This window comes from Podarcis filfolensis (genome assembly GCF_964270895.1).
Source record: "Podarcis filfolensis genome assembly, chromosome: 7".
In the NCBI taxonomy this organism is placed as follows: domain Eukaryota; kingdom Metazoa; phylum Chordata; class Lepidosauria; order Squamata; family Lacertidae; genus Podarcis; species Podarcis filfolensis.
Genome location: NC_139603.1, coordinates 82,305,446 through 82,332,183, shown reverse-complemented (window position 1 = coordinate 82,332,183; position 26,738 = coordinate 82,305,446). Strand labels below are relative to the sequence as shown.

General features: G+C 42.5%; 1 protein-coding gene across 2 annotated transcripts in view; it reads right to left on the bottom strand.

Annotated features, from left to right (window-relative positions):
* Positions 1-26,738, bottom strand: part of KHDRBS3 (KH RNA binding domain containing, signal transduction associated 3) — a 108,930-nt gene that overhangs the window by 60,896 nt on the left and 21,296 nt on the right. For both annotated transcript variants that reach the window (XM_083622224.1, XM_083622223.1), the window contains exon 2: positions 671-792. In XM_083622224.1, the coding sequence (XP_083478350.1) occupies positions 671-792 (122 nt within the window). The remainder of the gene's footprint in view (positions 1-670; positions 793-26,738) is intronic.

Sequence of the window (26,738 nt, the reverse complement as noted above, 5' to 3'; positions counted from 1 at the left end):
TGGGAGAGAGAAAGCGGGGTGGGCCTCAACATAAGGAGGTTCCCCACTCTTGGGTTTAGATTACAGAACTCCCATAATCATGTAGTGAGTTGGATCTTAACGTTGCAAGTTTTTACACACCCAAAATCAGGCTCGCCTTTTCCTCCTGCCTACAGAACTTGAGGATTTCTCCCACAGTTCTGAGGGGCCCGGAAATGAACCTGTGCGTTTCGGACGAGGACAGACCTGTCTAATGGCCAGCTTTTGTATTTGCAAAGATCCAGGTGCAACCGTTGTAGTTTTGTGCGTCCCAAGAGGCGTCGGTGCAACCTGACACTTGAGCTGCACCTAACCCTGCTTCCCTTTCTCACACCATCTTATTAAATAAGATGCAGACAGGGAGGGTTTCACTATCAGCAAAGCATGTTTTCTCTTTCTCGCTCTGTTTTCTCCCTCACACACACACACACACCCATAACAGTTCTGCAAAAGTTGAACATTTACACAAGTTTGTGGCCAAATAAAGAAAATGGTGGATTTTTCTTCTTCTTGTGGGTCCACTTGGATGCTGCTGCTTTAATTAAATGAATGAATGAATGAATAAAAAAATAAATAAATAAATAGCAAACTGCCTGTAACATCCAAAGTGATCAGAAGCAAAACAGGTGGTGTTTAATGACACTGAACTTACCTTGGGAAACTGTTTTACTGGAATTAATACTTTCTGTCCCAATTTCATATTTTTGTTAATCACTACATCAATGTACTTTTCTTCTTCCTTGCCTTCTTCTCCTTTTTGGAATTTTTCAATTTCTGCAACAGAGAGAACACAATTTGTTTTTAGAGTTAATTTTCCCCTAATTGCTTTGAACTTGTCTTCTGATTTACGTAAACGTTTTTCTTCAGGGCAATTTTGAAAAATCTCACAGTACGCAACACAGGAATCTGGTCTGTTTGTCTATCAAGTCAAGCACTCTGTTCTGTGGCTGACAGAAGCACCTTCAGAAATCATTTAATAGTTGGTCCCTTTAACAGTGGGTGCCGTGGATGTAATCTGCATGGACGCACCCTAGCACTTCACTATGCTCCTTCCACATATGTACGTTGCCCTGATTTAAGCAATGGAGAGCAAAGTAATGGAGAGCTGTTGAATCCCAGATTTCACTGTAATTTATGACAGTCTGTCCTCATGGTTCCAGGTATACTTGGAAATCACATGAGCCAAAGATTTGAGGTCATATATATAAAAAAAAGGAGGCGGAACTATGCCTTTATCTGGTTTGTTTCTTCACTGCTGCTCAAACCTGCACAATTTATTAGTCAGGGTGACAAATGAATCCTCTAACTTTCCTTTTAAGAAGTCATCTAATCTAGCAGCTACCAAGTGGAACCTACAATGAAGCGTTGCAATGCATTGTTCCTGTTAGGGGTTCAAGAATACTACATGCTGTAAAGGGCTCAAAATCAGGGCCTTCCAATCTCCAGCTCCCCATCCCCAATATCTGTTCTTTTCCAAATGACCCTCAACATCCCATGGCTCCTAAAAAATGTCAGGATCTCACTGGGCTCTTGGAAGGGGTTGTCCGCTTAGGTCAGGGGTAGGAAACCAGATGCAGCCCAATCGCCTTTTCAATCTGTCCTGCGGACGGTCCGGGAATCAGTGTGTTTTTACATGAGTAGAATGTGCCCTTTTATTTAAACTGCATCTCTGGGTTATTTGTGGGGCCTGCCTGGTGTTTTTACAAGAGTAGAATGTGTGCTTTATTTAAAATGCATCTCTGGGTTATTTGTGGGGCATAGGAATTCGTTCATTTCCCCCCCAAAAAAATATAGTCCTGCTCCCCACAAGGTCGGAGGGACGGTGGACTGGTCCACAGCTGAAAAAGGTTGCTGACCCCTGGCTTAGGTTATGTGTTGTTACTTCCTACAAAGCGCTGGGCCGGATCTGGAAGTAGCCTTCTATCATGGGAAGGGAACCTTTGGATGAAACCCAACAAAGAAATTCTGGGACAGTTCCTTTCTTTTAGGTTTAACGCACGCTGTGTAAAACTACTTCCTTCCATACGCTCTTCATCCTCCTAAGAGGAAAGCGTTCTATTCCTGGGCCTTAATCAGCTGCTGCCTAAAGACATTTAGGACTTCATACACCCTGAAAGAGGCAAGGAAAGTTGTCAGCACGTTCAGAACTTTGCAGTTCCAAATTAGAAGCAGGCGGATTTGAGAAAGGAAGGAATTAATCCTACACAACTCTTCAATTATTCTCAAATAGTTTTTTTTCGCCATTTAACAAGGGCTAAACCTGAACACAGTATTCCTAAGTACCTCATTAATGACGCCGATACAATGAATATTCATTATCACGGAGAAGTATATTTAGCCATCATTTGTTCCGCTTTCTCCCAAACTCTTCATTAAACTCAAAAAGGCCTCTGTTGAGGCTTTGGTATCTTATCTAGAACGTAAAATATCCCATGTGAAGAGGGCAGCCTTAAAATAAACCCATTCTGTACCTATGGAGGCACATTCATGATGAAAGCACTTTGCATTTATAAGGCACATAGTCGTGATCAAAGTGCGACACATGCAGTAATCCCTGCAACTGCTCTGTTAAAACAGATGGGTGTTATTATCGCCATATTGCAAACTGGGGGTTAGACACTGCTAACCTGCCTCAGGGCAATGAAGTACACAGCTGACAGCAACACACATATTCAGAATTTTCCCCTCAAAACAGACGAGGCAGAGTAAATGGCCACAAATTTTTTATTGGCTACTTTATTTTAGTTAGGAATTTAACTTCGGTTTGGAACCCCACTGTCAAACTTGCAGGCAAGGCTGCTCTCCTAAAATGAAGTTAGGACTGCCAACCTCTGCAACTGCCAACGTAACTGTATTTGCCAGAAAACATTATTTTGGAAACAGGACCGAAATAGACACAAACGCACACACACAAAAGCCATGTAATAAGCAAAAGTGCAAACATCTGCTGTTTTGCTTCATTATCAAGCTATTTCTCCCCCCAAGAATTCTTAAGCTGAAACCAGTTCCTAAATACGTTAAGGGTGAAACAACTGCAGGTATGCAATTAAACTTAAAAAACCCCAAATCGTATCGGATCAGCATTCCCCCCCCCCAAAAAAAGCAGCAGAAAAAAATGTTTTCAAGAATACTGGGGGAGTTGGTATTTCCTTGGAAGAACAGCAATCCTAAAATTGAGACAGCCCTACAGATACTAAAGAGAGAACAGTGTTAAACTGCAGTAAAAAATACTATAAGGAACAAACAATACTGGGAGCTGCTATAAACAGCTGCTATAGAACCTGTTCACTAGGTTAGGTTAGACTAAGGCTACATAAAAACCATTCCTTTAAAGCACATTCAAAGCACATTCCCCCCCCCCCCTCAAAGAATTTTGGGTACTGTAGTAAAAAGGCTGCTGGAAACTAACTCCACAATGTTATAAACTGAGATACAAAAGCTAGGAGTTAAATGGTATCTTTAAATCTAGGTTACGGGCGCAACAACGGGATGTCTAGGCACGCTTTTCTAATAACAAGAATGCAAAGCTGAAAATGAATGAACTGCAGCTAAAATATTATGTTCATTTTTCACATGGTCTAGTCCTTCGCCTGCTCACCCCCCCCCCCCATATTCTTAAGAGGGTCTCTTTCATGGGTAGGCAAACTAAGGCCCGGGGGCTGGATCCGGCCCAATCGCCTTCTAAATCTGGCCCGCAGACGATCCGGGAATCAGTGTGTTTTTACATGGGTAGAATGTGTGCTTTTATTTAAAATGCATCTCTGGGTTATTTGTGGGGCATAGAAATTTGTTCATTTTTTTCTTCAAAATATAGTTCGCCGTCCGCCCCCCAAACTCTGAGGGACAGTGGACCAGCCCCCGGCTGAAAAAGTCTGCTGCCCCCTGGGCTCTTCTTTAGTCTTCGGAGAGTAGCTGGAAGTGAGGAAGCAGAAAAAGGTCCTCCTTTGCTTCCACTCTGCAGTTTTAATCTGAAATCGTACTGTGCCCAGAGCTCATAAACTGCTCGCGCTAATGAAATTCCCTGTCGCAAAATGCGCCTAGAACAATGGGAGTTTTGAACACTGTAACTCTGTGAAGGAGGGTAACCTACAGGGCCCAGAATTCTGTTGTGTGTGTTTTTTTACCATAATTTTTATTGAATTTTCCATGTTTCATTTAATTCAGTACACATATTCACAACTTATAATATTTGCTCAAAATGAGCTTAGTCTTCCTTCTATCTCTCTTTCTGACATCTCTATAGTCTGTAACATATTTTTCGCATTCCCGTAATCATTTCTTTATCCTATAATCACCTTAAAATATCACATTCTTGTTTATAAATCAACATCTTAATTTCACATTGCAAAACATTTCACGTTAATGCTACAAACGTTTTTAAATGAGTACAATTTTCTTTCAGATAATTAATAAATTTGCTCCAGTCCTTTTGATATTTTTCTTTGGGCCGATTCCCAATTCTCCAACTCCACAAATTCTACCATTTTTATTCTCTGTGAAGGAGGGTAACCTACAGGGCCCAGAATTCTTTGAGGGGAAGAATGGGCTTCCAAGGTGTGATGTGTACACAGCCTACGTTATGACTGGCTGAGCCTAGGTCAGTCTTTCTCAACCCAATACCCTTTCCAGACATTTTGGGCTACTATTCCGGTCAGTCACAGCCAGCATGGTCAATAGGAGCCAAAATATCTGGAAGGCATCAGGGTGGAGAAGGTAGCCTAGGTAGACTTGGTCCAAATCAAATGGCACATACGCCTTCAGAATAGCCTGCACTTGTTTTGACTACAATGCCACACATGCATAGCTCCTGCCCAGCGCTTAGCCAGGCATAGACAAACTCAGCCTTCCAGATGTTTTGGGACTACAACTCCCATCATCCCTGACCGCTGGTCCTGTTAGCAAGGGATGATGGGAGTTGTAGTCCCAAAACATCTGGAGGGCCGAGTTTGCCTATGCCTGGCTTAGGCACTATGGCGACTCCTTCGAAGTATCTCAAAACACTTACAACGCAACACAACTTATGCAAACATCCCCATTTCTATCAGCTTGAGAATGGATATGATGCACCACTCTTTATATTTGCTAGAGTGAAACAAAAATGAATATGCTTAGTTTAAGTTTGGGTTCCACGTGCAAGTTTGATATGAAGCAAGTATTTTAGCTTGGGTTTTTATGTGAGCTGCACAACCAGTTCAGTGAATCAAGACTTCGATTTGGATCGTTCTGTGCATCTGTTGTTTTGTTCTGTGCTCCTCGGGCTCTGCTTACAAATTAGTAAAATGTGTATGTATTCTCTCCTATATTTCCTAGGGATGATAACCTGGATAAAGAATGTATTTTTTTAAAAAAAACTACCAAGCTTACATAACACCGTACTGGCATCCACCCACTGGTCCAACTGCATCAGCAGTCATTGATTATGGCTAAAGAATTTAGCCTTTAAAAATGGAAAACTTTCCATGAATATATGAAGCACCGGGGGGGATTCATAGAAAATTTGCTATTCCCATTTTATGCTACTCAGCAGCATTCTTCTATGCAGCCATAGAGGGCTATCAAGATTACCATATTTTTCTGTGCATAAGACTATATTTTTTCCTAAATTTTTGAAGTTAAAAATAAGGGGTCGTCTTATACACGGAGAGTGCATAGTGCATTTTCTTAATTTTGGGTTAAAAAAATAGGGGTTGTCTTATACATGGGGACGTCTTATACATGGAAAAATATGGAAACTCTTATAATTAATAATAATATTAATATTTACTTTTATTTGTTATTAACTGAGGACAAACTAGCATAGAATAGTAGAGTTGGAAGGGATTCAAGGGTCATCTATGATACAATGAAGTCTAAGAAGAGCCCATTGTAGACCCAGAAGTTGCAAGCTGCCTAATGTCACTTTGACCAGTTTCTCGCTACCACAAAATAAATGTCAAAGGTGACCTTGTCCATTCTCCTTATTTCCGCTTCTGTTTTGAGGAAGCATGAAACCCAGGTGCTATCAAAGGAGCCCCAAAACTCACTTCAGGATAGTTTCCACTATATAGCATGCTAAATTAATAGTGGATAGCCAAGCCAGAGCAATGAGGAAATCCAATCAGATTTTCAAGGTCGAATGAGCAGGAGGATTTGCCTTCCCTTAATCCCTAGATTACATTCTGTACTACTAGTAGGCTTTGTGCGTCTCCTAGCTCAAATATAATAGATGAACATGTGATTAAGGTTTCTGATAATGCTAAGGATTAAAATCCCGTGTTCCCAAACCATGGACCCAAATGTTTATAGTAGCCCAGAAATTCATGTCAGTGGAGGAATTACTGGATTTTGTTCAGAGCAGAGTAGGCTAAGAAGGATTGCTTCCCACTGAACCCACATGGCAGACCATAATATAATTGAGTGCATTAGATAATGGAAAAGTAGACTTGTTTCACTTTAATCTCCAAGATAGAATTAAATCTTCCTCTGAGAGGACTATTATTGTCGGCTATGTTACTTCTATTAAAGTTGCGTGCAAAAGAATTTAGGGCCTTATTAAAATGATGTGCTGCTGTTTTTTCCTGCCGCACGTACTTCCCACTCTATAGACTTCCATCAGTAGCCAAGGCCAAACAGGAAACACTTGGATCAAGTAGACACTTCTGCAAAACCAGGAGTCCTTCTGCTTTATCAAATACAATTTCCGTGAAAATGAGCTCCACATTCAAAACATTCTAACCGGTGGTGCCAGTGGTTGGGTCTTCCAGGGTGACGCCAACCCACAATAGAGCCTTCTCAGTGGCAGCCCCCTACTTGTGGAAGTCCCCTCCCTGGTGAGGTGTGTCAGTCTCCATCACTAACTTTCAGGAGGACTTTGAAAACATTCCGGCTGACCCTGGCATTTGATGGCTGAAAGATACTCTTCCAAGAATCTTGAAATGATTAGCTGTGAGGGTAATGTGGTTGTTTTACATTTCAAGTATTTCAAGTTTCAAGTATGCTTCTACAATTAAGTGTTTTAAATTTGTGTGGGGTTTTTTGGGGGGGCGGTTATAAATTTTATTAGTATTTTCCACACAACAACATGAAAGATATCTTAAAATAACAATACGCCAAACACAAAAGTGTTTTAAATTTGTTGTTAGCCACCTTGAGCCTGGTTTTCTGAACCGGGAAGGGTGGGGTATAAATAAAAAGTTACTATTAATAATAATTTATTATTATTACTATTCATTCTACCACTTACACATTTGTCACCCTGGGTTCCTTTCCGAGGAAAGCTGGGACAGAAATGTAAAATAAATAAATATTTATCGCCCCTTTCGTTCTGACAGCATTCAAAGACTCTTCTCAGAACTCTGCCAGTGGGGTTTTATTTTAGCATGACAAATGCAAGCGGAGAGTTATGAGATGTCCCTCTGTTTGAAAATGAAGTTGTCCGAAGGAGTAGCTTAAGCTTTGCTTAGGACATTCATTTTGCCTAGTACCTTATCAAGGTTATTATCACAAAATAAATCTTTAATGGGGTTCATAATGGTGCTTTAAATCACAACAGTAAACTGTACCGCTTGATCTTAAAGTTTGACTTGTGATGGACTGCAATCGTAATGGGCTGGTTTCTACGTACAACTACAGGCATACCTTGGAGATACTGTAAGTTTAGTTCCAGACTGCTACAGTAAAGCCAATCACACTTTTTTTGGTTTCCCAGTGCATATAAAAGTTATGTTCACACTATACTATAGTCTATTAAGCCAGCCCCTGCAAAACCCCAGCTCCAGCCCTTGCCAGGTCTACCCCTACGGCCAGAAGAGGGGTGGAGGTCCGTGTTAGAAACTCAGAAACATAAACAAGACAACAAATGGCTTCTTAAACCAAGGTTACAGTTGCCAAAACCGAGTGTCTAGTTGCCATTTTGGGGCAAGACCACTCTAAAGTCTTATTTTTCAAATGATGGGCTGACTGTGATTGATTCCCAGTTAAACATCTGGCTAGCTCAGATGACAGCCTTGAGCTCGGTTAAGAACTTTTGAGAACTTAAAGAAGCAAAGTCACTCGATCCAGGGACAGTCCACATATACCGTATTTTTTGCTCCATAAGACGCACTTTTTTCCTCCTAAAAAGTAAGGGGAAATGTCTGTGTGTCTTATGGAGCGAATGCATGGTCCATGGAGCCGAATTGCCCATTGGGTCACCCCAAATTCACCATCAGATCACATAGCATGTCCATGGCTGCATCAAAAAAAATCACGCAACCACTGTTGTGTGGGGCCACAATGGCGCAAAAACATGGTTACAAAGCACGGATCCACACGGATCCTCAGGATTTTTGCATTGGGTCACCCCAAATTCACCATCAGATCACATGTCTGTGGCCACAGCATGAACCACAAAAATCATGCATCCACTGTTTCGTTCAGAATATTTTTTTTTCTTGTTTTCCTCCTCTAAAAACTAGGTTTTTCCTATGGTCAAGTGTGTCTTATGGGGCGAAAAATACAGTGTGTATATATATACTTATTGGCATATCACTTTTTCTTGATGGTGACTGCTCCTGCTCAGAAAAAGCATTTTGGTTCAAGATATTCATTCTGATTGTGCAGATAAAATATAACTGACTGAATTCTACAGGATGTGGTATTAGTGTGTGAAAAGAGTCCAGATCCAATGATCCTCAGGCATGCATCTCCAGATGGTGGAGATGTCAGTCGCCATCCTGGAACCCATACATCTTCAATTGGTCGCAAGTGGTCAACAGCCAGGTGCAAAATGCGCCTGGCGCCTGGCTAATTTCAAACAGTGATGGCGGCAGAGGAGGACTTCTTTCCCCTAGAAGTAGCTGGGCTGCCTGCTGCTGCACCTGTGTCCTTGTAAGGAGCAATGTCTGTGAAGTTCAAAAAGCAAAGCAAAATAAAACGAGCTATGCCTGTAGTTCCAAACAAGATCTACACACCATGGGAAGACTGCAGAAATCCACTTCCAGTAAGATGCTGTTTATAGAGCTGCCTGCTAAAAAGGTAATTCAGGGCCAGTTACCAGGCAGGATTCAAATCACTGCTTAGGGCCCACACAACAGGCTTTGTACTAATTCAGTGGATGATTAAAAAGAAACAAAAACTATATTTAAATGCATCAGAAACCCCCATGGCTCATGCCATTATCAGTTTCAAAAGCAGTTTCTTTGTGGATCCTTCCCATGCCTGCTTACATGAATAAATCAATATTCTGCAAGTCAAATTTGGGACTAGCAAGCAAAAACTCACAAAATCAGAACAGATGGAGTTGCAACTCTCGGACACTCCAACTAAGGACATATTTACACTGTTGAATTCCTGCATGCAACTGTGGAAAGTGGGTATCCAAGCCAAATCTGTTCGCATGCAAGTATGAAGTGGCTGTAACTTACATGACAAACATGGGCAGAAAACTCAGAACGACGCAACTTACTTGATATAGGATTTAATGTGTGCCGAAGGTAAGTTAATGAGATGATAAGAATCTGGGCAAGTTAGCCATGAACGCTGGAGCAGTACGCTGGAAGAAATATCATGTATGTAACAAACAAATCGTGTCTATATTTGTGACCTGTTCCGAGTTATATACATTGGTACCTCGGGTTAAGTACTTAATTCGTTCCGGAGGTCCGTACTTAACCTGAAACTGTTCTTAACCTGAAGCACCACTTTAGCTAATGGGGCCTCCTGCTGCCGCTGTGCTGCTGGAGCACGATTTCTGTTCTCATCCTGAAGCAAAGTTCTTAACCTGAAGCACTATTTCTGGGTTAGCAGAGTCTGTAACCTGAAGCGTATGTAACCTGAAGCGTATGTAACCCGAGGTACCACTGTACTCCCTTTTGTAGATGCAATAGCAAACTGATTTGGCATTACTGGTTCTCCTTGCTGCTTCATAATGCCTGCTCTTTAGATGTCTGATATACACCTAAAGCCATCACTTTCATTTCTTTCTTCTCTCTAACCTCTGAAGAGCCCACCAAATTTAGGTATCTAAAGTCCTCCTTGCTGGTTTATAGAACAGCTTCTAGCTATATTCTCTTCGTTTTATGGCTATCAGCATGTCCCGCTTTCATCTGTTCCACAATTCAGAGACATTTATTTCCCTACCCTTTCGGTTATGCTTCTTTCCACATTCAGCACCATTTCCCCTCAACAGGATTCCACTAACTTCCTAAGAAATCTTTTATTTTATAACCTGTTCTTCCTCCAGAAAGCTCAAGTCATTGATAGGACTCTCTTCCTTCCCCCCAAAAATGGTACACAACCTTCAAGTCTCTCCTATGCACACCTGGTCTTTACTAGGTCAAATTTCTTGTCCTTCAGTAGGTAACTGAACATTTTCCAAAAAAAGACAAAGAAAAATTCCTTCCCCTCTCTTCTTTGCATTTACACAATTCCAAAGCAGATTACATGACACAAATATTTATGAAATATTTATGAAAACGAAGCAGATAAAGTACAACCAGCTAATAATTTATATATATATATATATATATATATATATATATATATATATATATATCTCAACCTTGCCACTAAACTCCAACCAAGACCTGGATGAATAACCAGGTATTCAACTGGTGCAAAATATTCAAATAAGAGTAGGTGTCAGCCATTCTCAAAGGAGGAAGATTTTCAAAGTTATGCTCTGCTTCCAAAAAGATTCTCACCCACTTTGCTGTGCAGGAGATATCAACTAAAGGCACCATAGCCAAAAAAAATCCTCTGCAGCAGATCTGGAACAGGATAAACTGTTCTCTTAGGAATCCAAGTTCCAAACTGTACAGGTTTAAGGAGCACATTGGCAGCGACTGCAGAATTCTGCTAAAGGCCATTAATAAACTGAACAAATCTGAAAAACTCTTTGCGATGGAAACTGGAGTAAGCAAGGCCTGAAGTAATCATGGACTCAGAAGAATATATGCCCATATCTGCAAGTATTTTGTAAGACAGCTGAAGTTTATTGCCTAATTTCTACATCTTAGGCATTGCTAATATCAGATGTATTTGATTTAAATCACGAATTTTACCAATTACAAGCAGGTTTTGTAACACCTATTTCTTTTTAAAAGTACTGTCAATATACTTCAAATGATTCGAGCTGTTCAAGACATAGGTAAAGGGACCCCTGACCATTAGGTCCAGTCGTGGCCGACTCTGGAGTTGCGGCGCTCATCTCGCTTTACTGGCCGAGGGAGCCGGCATGCAGCTTCGGGTCATGTGGCCAGCATGACTAAGCCGCTTTTGGCAAACCAGAGCAGCGCACGGAAACACCATTTACCTTCCCGCTGGAGTGGTACCTATTTATCTACTTGCACTTTGACATGCTTTTGAACTGCTAGGTTGGCAAGAGCAGGGACCGAGCAACGGGAGCTCACCCCGTTGCGGGGATTCGAACCGTCAACCTTCTGATCGGCAAGTCCTAGGCTCTGTGGTTTAACCCACAGCGCCACCTGCATCCCTTTGTTCAAGACATATAATTCCACAAAGGACGAATACTATCTGACAGTTAAATCAAGACACAAAAACATACATTGCAGCTCTGCTGGACAAGGACCCATCTTGTCTACCATTCCATTTCCAACAGTGGCCGGAAATATGCCTCTGAAAGCTCACAATCAGGGCAAAGACATGACTCTTATTTTACACCCAGGCCCAGCAACAGGCATCTAGAGGCACACAGGCATGGGTGATCAACTACTGCAGCCAATGCAATAGACTTCTCTAGCCATTTGTCCACACCCCTTTGCAAAATTTTCAACTCAGCAGCCCTCATGACGACATATGGAAGCAAAACCTGCACCATGGGAAGTAGCACATTTTGACTGCCTGACTCTACTGCTCCATTTCATGGGGCTGCACCAAGTCTTTTGCCCCCTTCCAAAGTATTGCTCCCACACTGAGTGGGAAGGTGCTTAGCATCCCCAAACATCCATGCACACAGTGCAAACGTCTACATCAGAAAAGCCTTCATGCATACAGCTGTACATGAAAGAAGCCTTCCTTACTGCAAATACTGCTACTCAAACCAGAGCGTGCAACATTGGGGTGGGGGGGGGGGGTAGACCCAGCTTCTGGGGGCATCCTTATTCCCTGTGTGCACTAACAATAATGCAGTCAACACTTCTGAAAGATGTTCCAGTGTTATTTGCAAGGAAGGGAGCTGCACGACCAGGGAAAAAACAATGTTGTCCAGGGTTGTAAAGACTGCGGATAGAATAATTGGGTGCACTCTCCCTACCTTGGATCAAATCTATGCTTTCAGGTGCTATAAGAAAGCTGCAGAGATAGTGCATGATAGTGCGCACCCTGGAAATGATCTCTTTCAGCTTCTGCCTTCTGGAAGAAGGTACAGGGTTATAAAGACTAGGACTGGCCGCCTGAAATACAGTTTCTACCCAAATGCGATTTTGGTTTTAAACGCAGTGTAAGGTAGTCTCTATGGGAGTATATTGGGTTATCAGTTTTTAGGGAGTTAACCAGGCTGGGATAGCTAGGATAGCAGGCTTGTTGGTTTCTGTCTGATGTAGATTTTCAATTTCATTGTTCTGTATGGGACAATGACAATACAGTGGTACCTCGGGTTACATATGCTTCAGGTTACAGATTCCACTAACCCAGAAATAGTACCTCGGGTTAAGAACTTTGCTTCAGGATGAGAACAGAAATCGTGCTCCGGCGGCGCGGCAGCAGTGGGAGGATCCATTAGGTAAAGTGGTACCTCAGGTTAAGAACAGTTTCAGGTTAAGAACAGACCTCCAGAATGAATTAAGTCCTTAACCTGAGGTACCACTGTAAAGATTATGGTATCATATCCGTTTTCTCCATATTTCTCATGATTTCATAAATTTCTAGCACTGCTGAACACTCCTTATTCAGAAACAGTTCCACTGAATACAATACAGATTACACTGAAGCTTTTGCTGTCTTTTCACCATTATTGTGCAAGATGCATGTAGAATATTGTGTGTGCATGCCCATCCCACAATTAAAGCAGTCAGTCACTAATTAGTCGTAGCTTCCCAACTCATCTGAACTGACCAATAAATTAGTTATCTGCTTTGGAAAAAGCGACTTTTGTAAACAAACTTCAGGCTGTGGTTTAACATCCTGACTTGTTCGGAAGCTCCTAGCCAGCTTTCCAGTTCAGAGGAAGTCAGAAACAATGGTTGAGGATTTCCTGTTTTAATCAGGTTTTATACAATAGGGGCAAAAGGGGCCTGTTCATTTCTGTGCATAAGCTTTGATCATCAAACCACAGCCAGTCTTTTTGCCTCCCGTTGATATACTCTACTTTTCTGTATTTATATACAAAACCGAGTAAGAGGAACATAATATTGGCAAAACAAGTGTCATTAGGAAATAAAGGCGAAATTCGACTCTTTTAACAGAATGTGAATTCCTCAAGTTTCTCCTAGTAGAATAGTTTTTTCATTTCCCCCAAGACAGACATACCAGGAATAAACAGTATGAGAACACAGCAAGATAAAAAGTATCAGAAAAACGGAACGGCTTGCTATACACATGCAGACACTCTTCTATTCCCCCATAACTATGTTTCCCCTGCTCCCGTCTGTTTCTGTTCCATCTTTCTTAGTTATTTTGACATGCAAAAATCAAGGCTAGACATTAGCTCTCCCCCCCCCCTCTAAAATCAAGGCAGCGAGAGAGTTTAGGTCCTGTAAATTAGCTAGATCAGCGCAGTTTGCCCTGCACTGCTGCTACAAACTCAGCAGAACCCAACTACAAGCAATGGATGTTTTGAATCAGCATTTTGATGCAGTCCAATAATTACTAAAGTTTCACCTCAAAGGTTACTTATCTGTGCAGATAAATATGTACTTTTTAAAAGAAAAGGTGATGTGGACAGAACTTGTGTTTCTGCATCTGGAGATGGTCTAGGGCAGGCATTGGCAAACTTGGCCGTTTGGAGACTAAAATTCCCATCATCCCTGCCCACTGGTCCTGTTAGCTAGGGATCATGGGAGTTGTAGTCCCAAAACATCTGAATGGCCGAGTTTGCCTATGCCTGGTCTAGGGCAGGGGCCTGTAATATATGAACTGAGATAGTGTTGTGCATTATTCTTTGGATTTCCTAAATCTAGACATCCCCTGGACTATGCAAGCACACACCCAAACATGGCCCCTACACTCCATTTCCAGTTTATTCTCAATGATTCGATTGTTTAAAGTAGGCCCAACTTTTGCTCAACTGACAATGACCACATACCAAGAGCCGAAACAACTGCTCAGATCAAAATATTGGCAGAACAAGAGATAATAATAATCATCATCATAAATTTTATTTATACCCTGCCCTCCCCAGCCAAGGCCAGGCTCAGGGCAGCTAACAAGCAATAATAAAAACAAATTGAACAAATACAACTTAAAAACAAGATTAAAATACAACATTGAAACATTAAAATGCAGCCTCATCACAGGAGGAGAAAAGAAAAAAGGAAGAGGGGGAGGGAATCAAATTGGCTCCAAGCCAAAGGCCAAGCAGAACAACTCTGTCTTACAGGCCCTGCGAAAAGAAATCAGATCCTGCAGGGCCCTGGTCTCATGAGGAAGAGCGTTCCACCAGGCTGGAGCCAGAGTTGAAAAGGCCCTGGCTCTGGTTGAGGCTAATCTGACTTCCTTGGGGCCCGGGACCTCTAGGGTGTTGCTATTTATGAACCTTAAGGTCCTCCGTGGGGCATACCGGGAGAGGCGGTCCCGTAGGTACGAGGGTCCTAGGCCGTGAAGGGCTTTAAAGGTCAAAAGCAGCACCTTAAATCTGACCCTGTACTCCACCGGGAGCCAGTGCAGCTGGAAAAGCACTGGGTGAATATGCTCCCATGGCAGAGACCCTGTGAGGAGCCTCGCTGCAGCATTCTGCACCCGCTGGAGTTTCTGAGACAGCTTCAAGGGCAGCCCCGGGTAGAGCGAATTACAGTAGTCAAGCCTGGAGGTGACCGTCGCATGGATCACTGTGGCCAGGTCGGGGCGGGAAAGGTAAGGGACCAACACACCATGAACACCAGCAAACATGCCATGAACGCCAGCAACATCAACCATGCTGTGTGCCAATCCCTTGCAGATATCCACGGCGCCACGTTGTGTATTCACAGCATTGACGAAGCACTGTAACTCTCCAATGGTTTGACCTCCCCCCTGAAGACACTCTTCCACTGTCTCCCGAGACAGACAGATGCCAACCAACACCGAATGCAGGAAAACCTCTGAGCCTTGGGAATGCAAACCTCTTAAGGGATGGAGAGAGCAGAGCTACTGCCCTTGGTCATCATCTCCATTATTTGTGGGGGATTTAAATGCCCAAACAAGGCCCAAGCTCCAGAGAGAATCCATTCCAAAGTCTCCTGCCTCCCACGCCCAACACAAAGAACTCATTTTTCCGAAATATGAAAAATAGCTATGAGAAATGTAATTGATTCTTTCCGTAATTATAATAGTAAAAGATGGACCATTACAGAAGAAACGATAATAAAAGGAACAGCTTTCTACTTAGCTGCCTTTTACAAACACAGCAGGTGCCATGGTTTGAGTAGGCTTGACACACTAAACCCTTTTAACTAAAAAAAAGAAATGCCACCATTTCAGAAATTTGAATACTGTACTTAATGAATATTTTCAAAAAACACAAAAAAGAAAGGTGTATTTTGATGGTGCCCACAGGCTTACTTCAACAGAAGCTAAATAAAATTGTGAAAAAATCTCCCCTGTAGAGAGCTGACCAAATATATTGCTACAGATTTGGGGTAACAGAGTTTGGGGGTTGAAAGGGCACCTTAACTGCTAGAGTTAGTGAATATTTGAAATTAATAAATGGTAGAATTTAGAAAATATTTGGAGTATTGAAGGGGAAATGCCAGGCCAGTAAAAAAATACAGGCTAAGCTTCTTTTACAGGTCAGGGCCTCAAACATGTAAGAAATACAATTGCTTTTGTAAGAAAGTAAAGTACTTTTATAAGAAAGAAAAGGTGCTAGAAGCAAGTCATTAACCCATCAATGGAAACCATCAACCAGGCAGGGGGCTCCACCGGTGAGAAGAGGAGGTTGCCAAGTTGTCACACAGGAAAAATATGTCCTTTTGGAATTTAGAGGGGCGGGGGGAGAGAGAAAACTCAATCAGCTGCTGTGAAAGCCAGAACCATCTTGGCAGGCTGGCTGAAGCTGAGAGAGAGGCATGGAGATATCTGGGAACCCGGTGCTGGGCTGCTGTGAAGGACAGGGTCCTCCTGAGATGCGAACGCTGTGAAATTTCTCTCTACTTAAAACATTTGGTGTAAATAAATCATATTTCAAAGACCCTGCAGACTCCGCCGTGCCTCATTTTCCCCAAAGGAACACAGGCCCTGACTGGGTGCCAAATGGCTTGGAATATTATGCCGGGCGGTCGGCAGAGATTGGGGTGGCCAGTAGCAATATTGTGTGACAGACTGAAGATATTATTTTTAGCAGTTCATGCTTACAGAGCTTAAGGCAGGCTTTACAACATCTAGGCACACAACACTGAGAAGGGATGGTTTAAGAGACAACAAGAGGCAAGGCGCTCCATTAGAATGGGTACTCAGGATCTTTCTTAATAAGAACAACCTTAGGAAGTTAGACAATGAGCTTTGAAGCCCAGGGCTCTCCAGAGAAACCAAGAGAAGGCATGAAGAATAACTGTGGTGGAACAGACCAAAGGTCTATCTAAGCCAACATTGTTTTCATAGTGGTCAATCAAATGTCTATAGGAAACCACAAAGGCAGGAGATACAAAAGATACACCTATGTTGTACTCAGTAGATGTGCTATTTTATGTGCCAGCTCAACCAGACCCACAGCAACCTGTCCTCTAGCAGAACAGAGCCAGACCACAGAGTCCACTGGCACTAGAGAATCCCACCCACTTCCATTCATATTCTGGAACGGTGTATTTCCTCAAGATGGAAATGTTTCAGATGTGTACAGGGCCACACGCATGTCCCAAGCAAGTGTGATCACAGTTCTCTTGAGATCAGACTGTCATTGCACCATGAAAGTGGTAAATGATTGTTGTGCTATTGTTATGTTCCCCGGCGTACCAGCAATAGTTCAAAAGCTTGAAATATTCTCAACGTTTTCAAGTCCGAGCTGTTACTGAAGGGAAGCGCCCCATCTCTTTCGATCGTAATGATCTGGTCGCCAAGGACAGCATACAGATGATTAATGCTACGGCCCAAGTCAACTCCTCCTAGCAAGATCAGGATAAGGGTTAAGCTACATTTCTCACTTTTAATTGCACAGACCATTTAGGTATACTGTGTGAGACCAGCTATCTTCTACAATTATCAGACTCCAGAGGTCACCAATTAGAACCCTGCAAGGATTGAAATTAAAAAGAAGGCTTCGCGATTAGGTGAAGTAATGATCCAAAAAAGAGATTAGTTCTGTTCAGCCTGCACTCATTATAAAAACCATTTCCTTTGTGTGAAGATTCAATGTCTTGTTTATCCTCCTGGCGTTATCTCACTATGGGACAGAAGTACAATTGCGTGGATGTCATCTAGAGGAGGCACAAGAGGGCATTCAGATATTGCTGGATGCGAGAGAAAAGCCTTTGGTTTTCACTATTTCTTTCTAACCAGGGATGTGGGCATGGCTGGCAGCAGTGTGGAGGGGACTCTGAGTTGTAGGCATGGCTCATTGTTCTTCTTGCGGTGATGAATGAGAGGGGCTCAGGGTCAAGTCAGATGGCCAGAGTTTCCCAAATATAGTCAGAATAAATCTGCAAGGCATCTAACACATTAAGAGGAGCAGATGAGGGAGCTCAAAACAGCAGCCCCTGAGGAGACCACAAGAGTCAGAACTCAGCCCCCTACCCCATACCTTCTCAGAGATACTTAAAGACACTTAAGCCCCAAGGTGATGCAAACCATCAGCAACCTTGTTTGGTCTTTTGTATCTTGTGTTTCCTCTTGGTTTTAGCATTTAATTTGTCAGTACTTTTATATGTTACCTTGAGCACCTAAATGCACTGATGAGTCTAGCTTGTTGGGTAAAATAAATGAACGTAGATTCTTCTGGCCTTGAAATATTATTATTTTTCTGGCACCATTAACAATCCTTGACTTGCCCAAGATAGGGCACCAAATGCTAAACTCCAACAACACACTTAACATTCCTGAAAACATTCCTCTTTTAAACCCCGATTTCAAGGTTGGGTGCCAATAAAAAAATAATATATTTGTGTTACTATGGGATGGAGCTGGTGACCAGGGGGAGGAAAAACATTTCCGAGTAACTTTTGCTCTTGTGTCATTACTGGAAAAATAGTTATTTGTGCTGATAAACATCTGTAACCAAATACACATCAGACTTACTGGGTCCTAATCCAGACAGGGAGATCCGCATAAGGAAATTAAGATCTTATATTAAGATCCCTGTTGGATTAGATCATGGGTAGGCAAACTAAGGCCCGGGGGCCGGATCTGGCCCAATTGCCTTCTAAATCTGGCCCGCAGACGGTCTGGGAATCAGCGTGTTTTTATATGTGTCCTTTTATTTAAAATGCATCTCTGGGTTATTTGTGGGGCATAGGAGTTCGTTCATTTTTCTCTCTCCAAAATATAGTCTGGCCCCCCACAAGGTCTGAGGGACAGTGGACCGGCCCCCTGCTGGAAAAGTTTGCTGACCCCTGGATTAGATCAATGGGCACAGCACAAGATCTTTTGCTTTTTTGTACTCATTCTTCTCTTTTATTTTCCCTCTCCTTTTTTGCTGCTCAGAAATGCATGCTCATCTGATCACATGAGGGGGAGAAGAGGTTGTTTTGCAGTCACAGAGCTGAAAATTGAATTCCTGTTTCCAACTCTGGGGGCAAAGGAAATTCACTCCTGAGAGTGACAGAAAAGAATTATAAAGGGCAAAAGAGAGTTGCTACCAATCTGCTTAAGTGACTGATAACACAATCCTGCAAATGCTTACTCAAAAGTAAGCACAACTGTATTTTTAAAAATGTGCTCTAAGGGAAATGTACAGGACTGCAGTCCAAGCAGCTCTTTCTGTGCACCTGGTGATTGCAAGAAAAAGCAAAACATCCAGTAAAGAGCTCTTCCCTTCTTTTAGAAGTATTGCACAACACAGGGGTAATCAACATGGTGCACGGAAGGTCAAGAAAGTCTTCTGCCCTTTTAAAGGTAAGTGTGGCCTTCTCAACATATGTGGTTTGCTCTTTACAAACCAATTGCCCTCATTAACTTACACAGCTTGTGTGCTCTTATGCTGTAGTTTTCAGTGTTAATAAAGAGGTCACCTGTGGAAGGCTTCTGTCACCCCCAGTAGGAATGACAAACATAAAACAACAGCAGAATACGCTGGACTCAACACCATCAGCAAACTAGGAACACACATGAGCAAGAGGTCAAACTCAATTAAATGAATTGCAAAAAAGTGTTAAAACTCATGTTGATATACGGATAAAATTAACCTTTTCTGCACTTTGAGGCGTTGAAGAACTTCAACTGCAATTTAATATCATACAGTAAAGATTATTGAGTTTAGCTGCAGCTGGGAGCCAACAGCCTGACAATGAATTAAGTCCCAGGTGACACAGAATTTCAGCCTAACATGTATGTTCTTTTTATAGCCATATAAGTAGCAAAGAAGATAGGTATCTGTTTTCCACTTCCAAACCTAGAGCGAGAGGCAGCTTGTTTCTACCTTGTTATATTGCTTGAGACACGTTGACCTATCACTGGTCTATGATCCTTCAGGGAGTTCCGCATCTGCAATCAACTATATTTGGACAGGAGCGACTCCAAGTGCATGTGAGCCTTAAAGAAATGGGTCCCTATTTGTTGCTTGCCAACCCTTTAACTGAGACAAAAAGGCTGGGCGGAAATCGTACACTCCATGATGTTTTGAAGTGGTGCCTTGATTTGCTAGTAATCGAGACGGGGAAGCGAAGTCCTAACATGAAGAGACGCTGGAAAAGGCAGCGAAATGTAGTTTGTTTCTGAGGGTCAAACTAGATGTGAGCAGGAGGAGGTCTCTCCCTCCCTTTTTTTAAAACACCACCACCTTATTATGGACCTTATGAGTTCCAAAGTGGATTGAAACAGCTGGAGGGGGGCAGACACACTGCCACAAGCTATTAGTGAAAATTTCCCTCCCTAAGTCACTTTACTCCCTTCAGAAAAGGTACGTGAACCTGCAGCAAAGGAAACAGGAAGAGTGGTATTCCCTGGGGAAATTGCCTGAGGGAAAGGGGTATTATTATTTACTGAATTTATATACCGCTCTATGGCGCTGTGGGTTAAACCACAGAGCCTAGGACTTGCTGATCAGAAGGTCGGCGGTTTGAATCCCCGCAACGGGGTGAGCTCCCGTTGCTCGGTCCCAGCTCCTGCCAACCTAGCAGTTCGAAAGTATGTCAAAGTGCAAGTAGATAAATAGGTATCGCTCCGGCGGGAAGGTAAATGGCGTTTCCGTGCGCTGCTCTGGTTCGCCAGAAGTGGCTTAGTCATGCTGGCCACATGACCCGGAAGCTGTACGCCGGCTCCCTTGGCCAATAAAGGATCGGTCACGACTGGACCTAATGGTCAGGGGTCCCTTTACCTTTACCTATACCCAGAAGTCTCAGGGCAGGCAGAAAGGCAAACCATCCAGTGGTGGAATAGAGATTCTATTAATTTATTATTACTATATGTCACCCATCTAACTGGGTTGACCCAGCCACTCTGGGCAGTCAATTCCTTCAGAGGTGGAGTGCTGGGATAGCTCAGTCTATAGAGCATGAAACACTTAATATCAAAGTTGTGGGTTTGAGCCCCTCGTTGGGCAAAAGATTCCTGCATTGTAAGGGGTTGACTAGATGACCCTTGTGGTCCCTTCCAACTCTACAAAGCCTATGATTCTACAAAACCTATTGGTAGCAGCATGTTTTTAATGGGTGAGGATGAAGCCAGTGGTGGATGTGGCCACCACACCCCCATCTTCCTGCCCCCCAATATATGAACTGATCACTTACAGATGCCTCTCCCCCCCCCCATATGCTACATCAATTTTGATGACCTCCCTCCATTTTCTCCTAACTTCATGACTCTTGTCACCCGCAAGAAATTAGGCATGGTGAAACCTGTGACCCTTGAGTTGAAGATAGCCCCCTTCTAATAAATGTGAGTCCGCGTATAGCTTTATTATTATTATTATTATTATTATTAGAATTCATATACCACCCACTGGTCTCATGGCCACAAAATCCATAATCAAAATAAAACAACCCAATAACACCCCCCAAAAAACCCCCACATTTTAAAAGGGCATAGGATGTTAATCAAATCAACCAAAGGCCTGGTTTATTAGAGTGAGCATGTATATAGGCATGCATATACAAAGATGTGAGATGCTTCATGAGTCATGCGCGTTTTACCCATGGCCCCACACTTCAAGTTACCTTGCTGCTTCAAATGCCATAAAGTGAACCCTATATCCACGTTCTCAAAGCTGAGTGATAAACCATAAATGTAGGAGGAGTGAAGTTGGGGAGATTCTAATAAAAAATGCACTAATGAAAGTAATTTAGCAAAGTGTATTTTACCGATTTATGAAGTGCACAGAATGCTTTTTCACCACAGTGTGGTCCCCAAACAGCTTCCAATCAAATACAATAAAACCAGGACAATTAAAACTGAACACAACGAAGATCTGCAGGCAGCTGTTAACAGGACAGCAGCACAGACTTGGCCTGAGACAGGCTTCCTCAAACTCGGCCCTCCAGATGTTTTGAGACTACACTTCCCATCATCCCTGACCACTGGTCCTGCTAGCTAGGGATCATGGGAGTTGTAGGCCAAAAACATCTGGAGGGCCGAGTTTGAGGAAGCTTGGGAACAGATATGCTTTAACCAGGAAGCAGCAGCAGCAGATCATCAAAGGTGTAGCCATCAATATTTTCCTGGGCAGGCAAGTATTGCAAGTACTTTGCATATACTTGCAAAACCATATCGAAAAATCAGAACTCCTATAAGCCTCCTATAAACAAGTTCCGTTTCAAATACTGAAATACTAAATAAGATGGATAACAATGTGTAATAGAAAAAGTAGTATGAAATTAGGCTAAAGGTGTGTGAAAGAAGGTAATAGAAGTGGAAAGAAATTGCAATTGAGTAGATTGGAAGTCTATCACAAAGGTGGGGTGAGGGGTGGTGGATGGTGATGGGAAAAGGAATTATTTGTGGGATTGAGTGTAAGTATGTTTGAACACTTTTAAGGATTGTATGAAATGTATGTTTGTATATTTGTAATATATGTGTATTAATGATGAATTATTTTAACAATAAAAACTTATTTTAAAAAATTAAAAAAGAAATAAAGAAATAAAGTCATCTAATGGGCGGGGGGGGGGTTTCCTGGGCAGGGAGGGGGAAATTCCAGAGTTAGGGTCCTCTTAGTGATTGCATTTTCCCTTGTATCCTCCCGGACAGCAACATTCACCAGCAGGATGAGAAGGGCTGGCTCTGCGTATCTGAAAGTCCAGGTTAGCTGACAACAGGGAAAGACAAGCCCATCAAAAACCTATGTATGTAGCCAGGGCAGATCCTGCAAAAGAGCTCTGCACCAAAATGCACCCAGCACTCTAACAGAAGAATCCTGTGCTAGCTGCAGTTTAAGGCCCATCTTCAAGGTCCTATGGTTATTTGCCTTAAATTGTTTTTTAAATAACTGTGCTCATGCGTACACACACAAGTACACCATAGCTGTCAATGTTTCCGTCTTTTAAAGGGAAATTCCCTTATTCCGCATAGGATTCCTCGCAAGAAAAAGGAAAAGTTGACAGCTATGAAGTACACACATACGACAGCTGCAATAATTGGTAAATTCTCAATATCTTTCAATTAGTATGTTTATGAAGCAATAACATTCATATTACTCCTTTTTTTAAAAGTTCCATCAAAAACTGCACACTGAAATAACTTTGAACACAGTACGAACATTGAATTGTTGAGCTATTTTCAAGGAGGAGTAATACGGGTTGTTTTTCAGTGAAAAGGACGGTGCCAAAACATGTGGGAGCTTACCAATCCCTGCAGCTGTCTCTTTTGTGTCTATAGTAAGTTACAAGTGTTGATCCTCTTTTGTTTCCTTGCTTATAAAAACGCCTCCCTGCTTTCCATGCAGCTATGCATTGCTAAAGGTCATTTATATGAACGGAATTAAATAAAAGGGGGTGGTGTGCTCATTTGTCCAAAAGAATCAGCTTTCTTTCTAACTGCTGTACTCTAGTGCCATCCTATCTGAAAAGGACTAAGAAAATGTGCATTGGCAGAGTAAGGAACACGAATGGTTGATCTAATACAGTGGTACCTCGGGTTACATACGCTTCAGGTTAGACTCCGCTAACCCAGAAATAGTACCTCGGGTTAAGAACTTTGCTTCAGGATGAGAACAGAAATCGTGCTTCGGCGGCGCGGTGGCCGCAGGAGGCCCCATTAGCTAAAGTGGTGCTTCAGGTTAAGAACAGTTTCAGGTTAAGAACGGACCTCCGGAACGAATTAAGTACTTAACCCGAGGTACCACTGTACTGTTAAGGTGACTGAAAGCCAAATCCTATCCATGTTTTACACAGAAGCAAATACTGCTGATTTCAGTATAGGACTGTACCAGGTTAGCATGCCTGAAGCATTTGCACATCTATCTTCTCTTCAGGCATGCAATTTTTCCCTTTAAAAGGGGAAAGGAAATGGCTACCATTTTTCCTATTGCCACAACTTGTCATATTTTGAACTATAATATTTCCATAACCAGCAAATAATTAGTTCAGAGAGAGGAAAAAGTGCATGTGAATCTATTCCAAAACTGACCTATCTGGGAAGGAGGAGACAATTTATCTTCTCAGAAAGATTCTTGCTTCAAACTGCATGTCTCTGAAGCAGTGTATGTGTTAACCAAACCAAGCTGTCTCAAACACTGTTGCATATACAGTGGTACCTCGGGTTAAGTACTTCATTCATTCCAGAGGTCCATACTTAACCTAAAACTGTTCTTAACCTGAAGCACCACTTTAGCTAATGGGGCCTCCTGCTGCTGCTGCGCCGCCGGAGCATGATTTCTGTTCTCATCCTGAAGCAAAGTTCTTAACCTGAAGCACTATTTCTGGGTTAGCAGAGTCTGTAACCTGAAGCGTATGTAACCTGAGGTACCACTTTATTTGCTTATTTCCTTCATAACTTGCTTGATTCAATGTTATCATCTTAGTGTGTTCGCACGCATACAGGTTTTGAAAACTCCTCGTACTAACCAATTGCAGGGTTCTACGGTAGGAAACTGGCTGAGGTTATTTTGGAACGGAAACGACATTGCATGTAGCAGAAGCCCGCCGAAAGAAACAGGTGTGACGTGCACTGCACAAATTCTACGTGCTCACAGTTGGGAGGTACAGCAACCAAACTGCATGAGGTCTAAGGGCCTGGGAGCTGTTGCTGACTCATGCACATGGTACCAGGCAAAATGCATTGTCTTGCTCAGTCACATGCCCTTCCAAACAATGAACTGGCAGAGTGGGGTGTTTAAAAAAAAATGAAACAAACCTGGAGGTTTGAGCTATCGCTAAGCATTGAGAGTAGGTCCTATTACTCTGAAACTAGTTCAATTAACTGGAATGGTCGAACAGTCTCATTACTGGCAATTGCTCATTTCCAGTCAACTAAGGTGACTGGAAAGCAGGTGTATTAAAATAGGTGAAACGGGCTTCCAAGTCAGCATGATTAAGATCAAGCTTATATTTATAATGTGGATAGTCAATTTAATTAGCAGCATTTATATACACTACCTGTAATTTGGATGCAAACCTCTGCATCTTCACCAAAGTGACTATACAAGTAGGTCTGCTGGAGGGAGGGAGGGAGGGAGGGAGGGAGCACAGTTTCCTCCCTTTCCTATTAGAGTGAACATACGCGTTGAACTGCAAGAGTCAGCTGGGCATGTAGGTTGTATTGTGTTTGCAAGGTTTCTCCAAGTTGCCTGATTGCCAGCCTTCCCCAAGTTGCTCCTATCTAGATGTTTTGAACTACAACTCCCGTTAAGTCCCAACCACAAAGACCAATTGTCAAGAATGATGTTTAAGTCCAGGGGTCAGCAAACTTTCAGCAGGGGGCCAGTCCACTGTCCCTCAGACCTTGTGGGGGGCCGGACTATATTTTTTTTGGGGGGGGGGAATGAATGAATTCCTATGCTCCACAAATAACCCAGAGATGCATTTTAAATAAAAGCACACATTCTACTCATGTAAAGACATGCTGATTCCCGGACCGTCCATGGGCCGGATTTAGAAGGCGATTGGGCTGGATCCGGCCCCCGGGCCTTAGTTTGCCTACCCATGTTTTAGTCCAACAGCATCTGGGGGTCACCAGGTTGGTAAAGGGTTACCTAGAGCATACATATTGATTATCCCATACAGTTTGACCCAAACAGGAGGGTCCAAAGACAGCAAAGCACCTGCAGACAGCTAGAGGCAACTGACAAACCACCCGTCACCACACACACACACACACACACACATTCTGCTCCACTACGTTCAGCAGTGTTGTGTGTGACCACATGTGCGTACACAGCAATAACTGTGTGCTTGCATGTCATTCAATGGGCAAAGCTCCAGCCAGATGTTCCTGTCCCACCACTGCAACTCACGTGGTCCAACATCTACATGAAAATATTTTAATACTTAATTGAGTAGGACGCACAGAGATTCTGTAGAAACGATCTGTACCATTCCCCTATGCTTCTTTGCTGCACTTAAGCAGCACACAGACACAATGCACTTTGCTTGAGAGCAACCTTACCCCCCGACTTCCTTTGCAAGGTTACGGATTGATGAAAGTCGTTTTGGCCAGCAGCCACGCTCTTTTTAAAAATCACTCCATAATTACAGCAAATAAAGACTCCCCAAAGGCACTAATGTTGAATGTTTGCTATACAAGCTATTAACATAAGTGGCATCTGTAAAAAAGGATTCTCCATTACTGTACATTTAAAGCTGTATCCTCGGGTCTCTCATATTCCTGTTGCCTGCTGCTTGCAAAAATGAAGTGTCTTTTTCTCCATCTCTCTCGAAAAGCAATTTTATTGACTATTTGCTTCATTTTAATACAACTTTAAGTCTTAAGGACAACACCTAACCACCTTGAGTTTCTTCATAAAGTACAAGGGCAGAAAATTTCTGTCATTTATTCTCTTCTACTTCTAACCCCCTTCATTATTTTCAAATGGCAAGCTATACTTTTAGTATTTCTCATGATCACAGGCAATTGGCAGACTTAGTTGACAGCCAGGAGCATCTATTCTCTAATCTATTTTTCTGAAGGGACCATCTGGTCCACTCTCTTAATTCCCCCACACGCCACATGCCCCCACACTCTAGATTACATTCACTATCCTGGCATATTTCAATTACGTTTTTTTAAAAAAAAAAAACATTTCCATCATAGGATAGCTGCCCTGACTGATGCAAGGTAAAATTTTATTACTGAAACCTGATGCATTAAACCTTCCCACAGCTCAAATGGCTAATTAGTTTTCAATAAAACTGAAACAGAATCCCCCAGTTACACTTTATTATGCTCTGCAGCCCGACATCCATTACAACTCAATGCGGTCGGCCTTCATCTCCTCTCTCTTTTTAAGACTCCCAGCATCAGTGAAGGCAGATGAAGGAACTCCCATGCAAACCCATGGGATCTTCAAGTATCAAGCAGCCCATTGA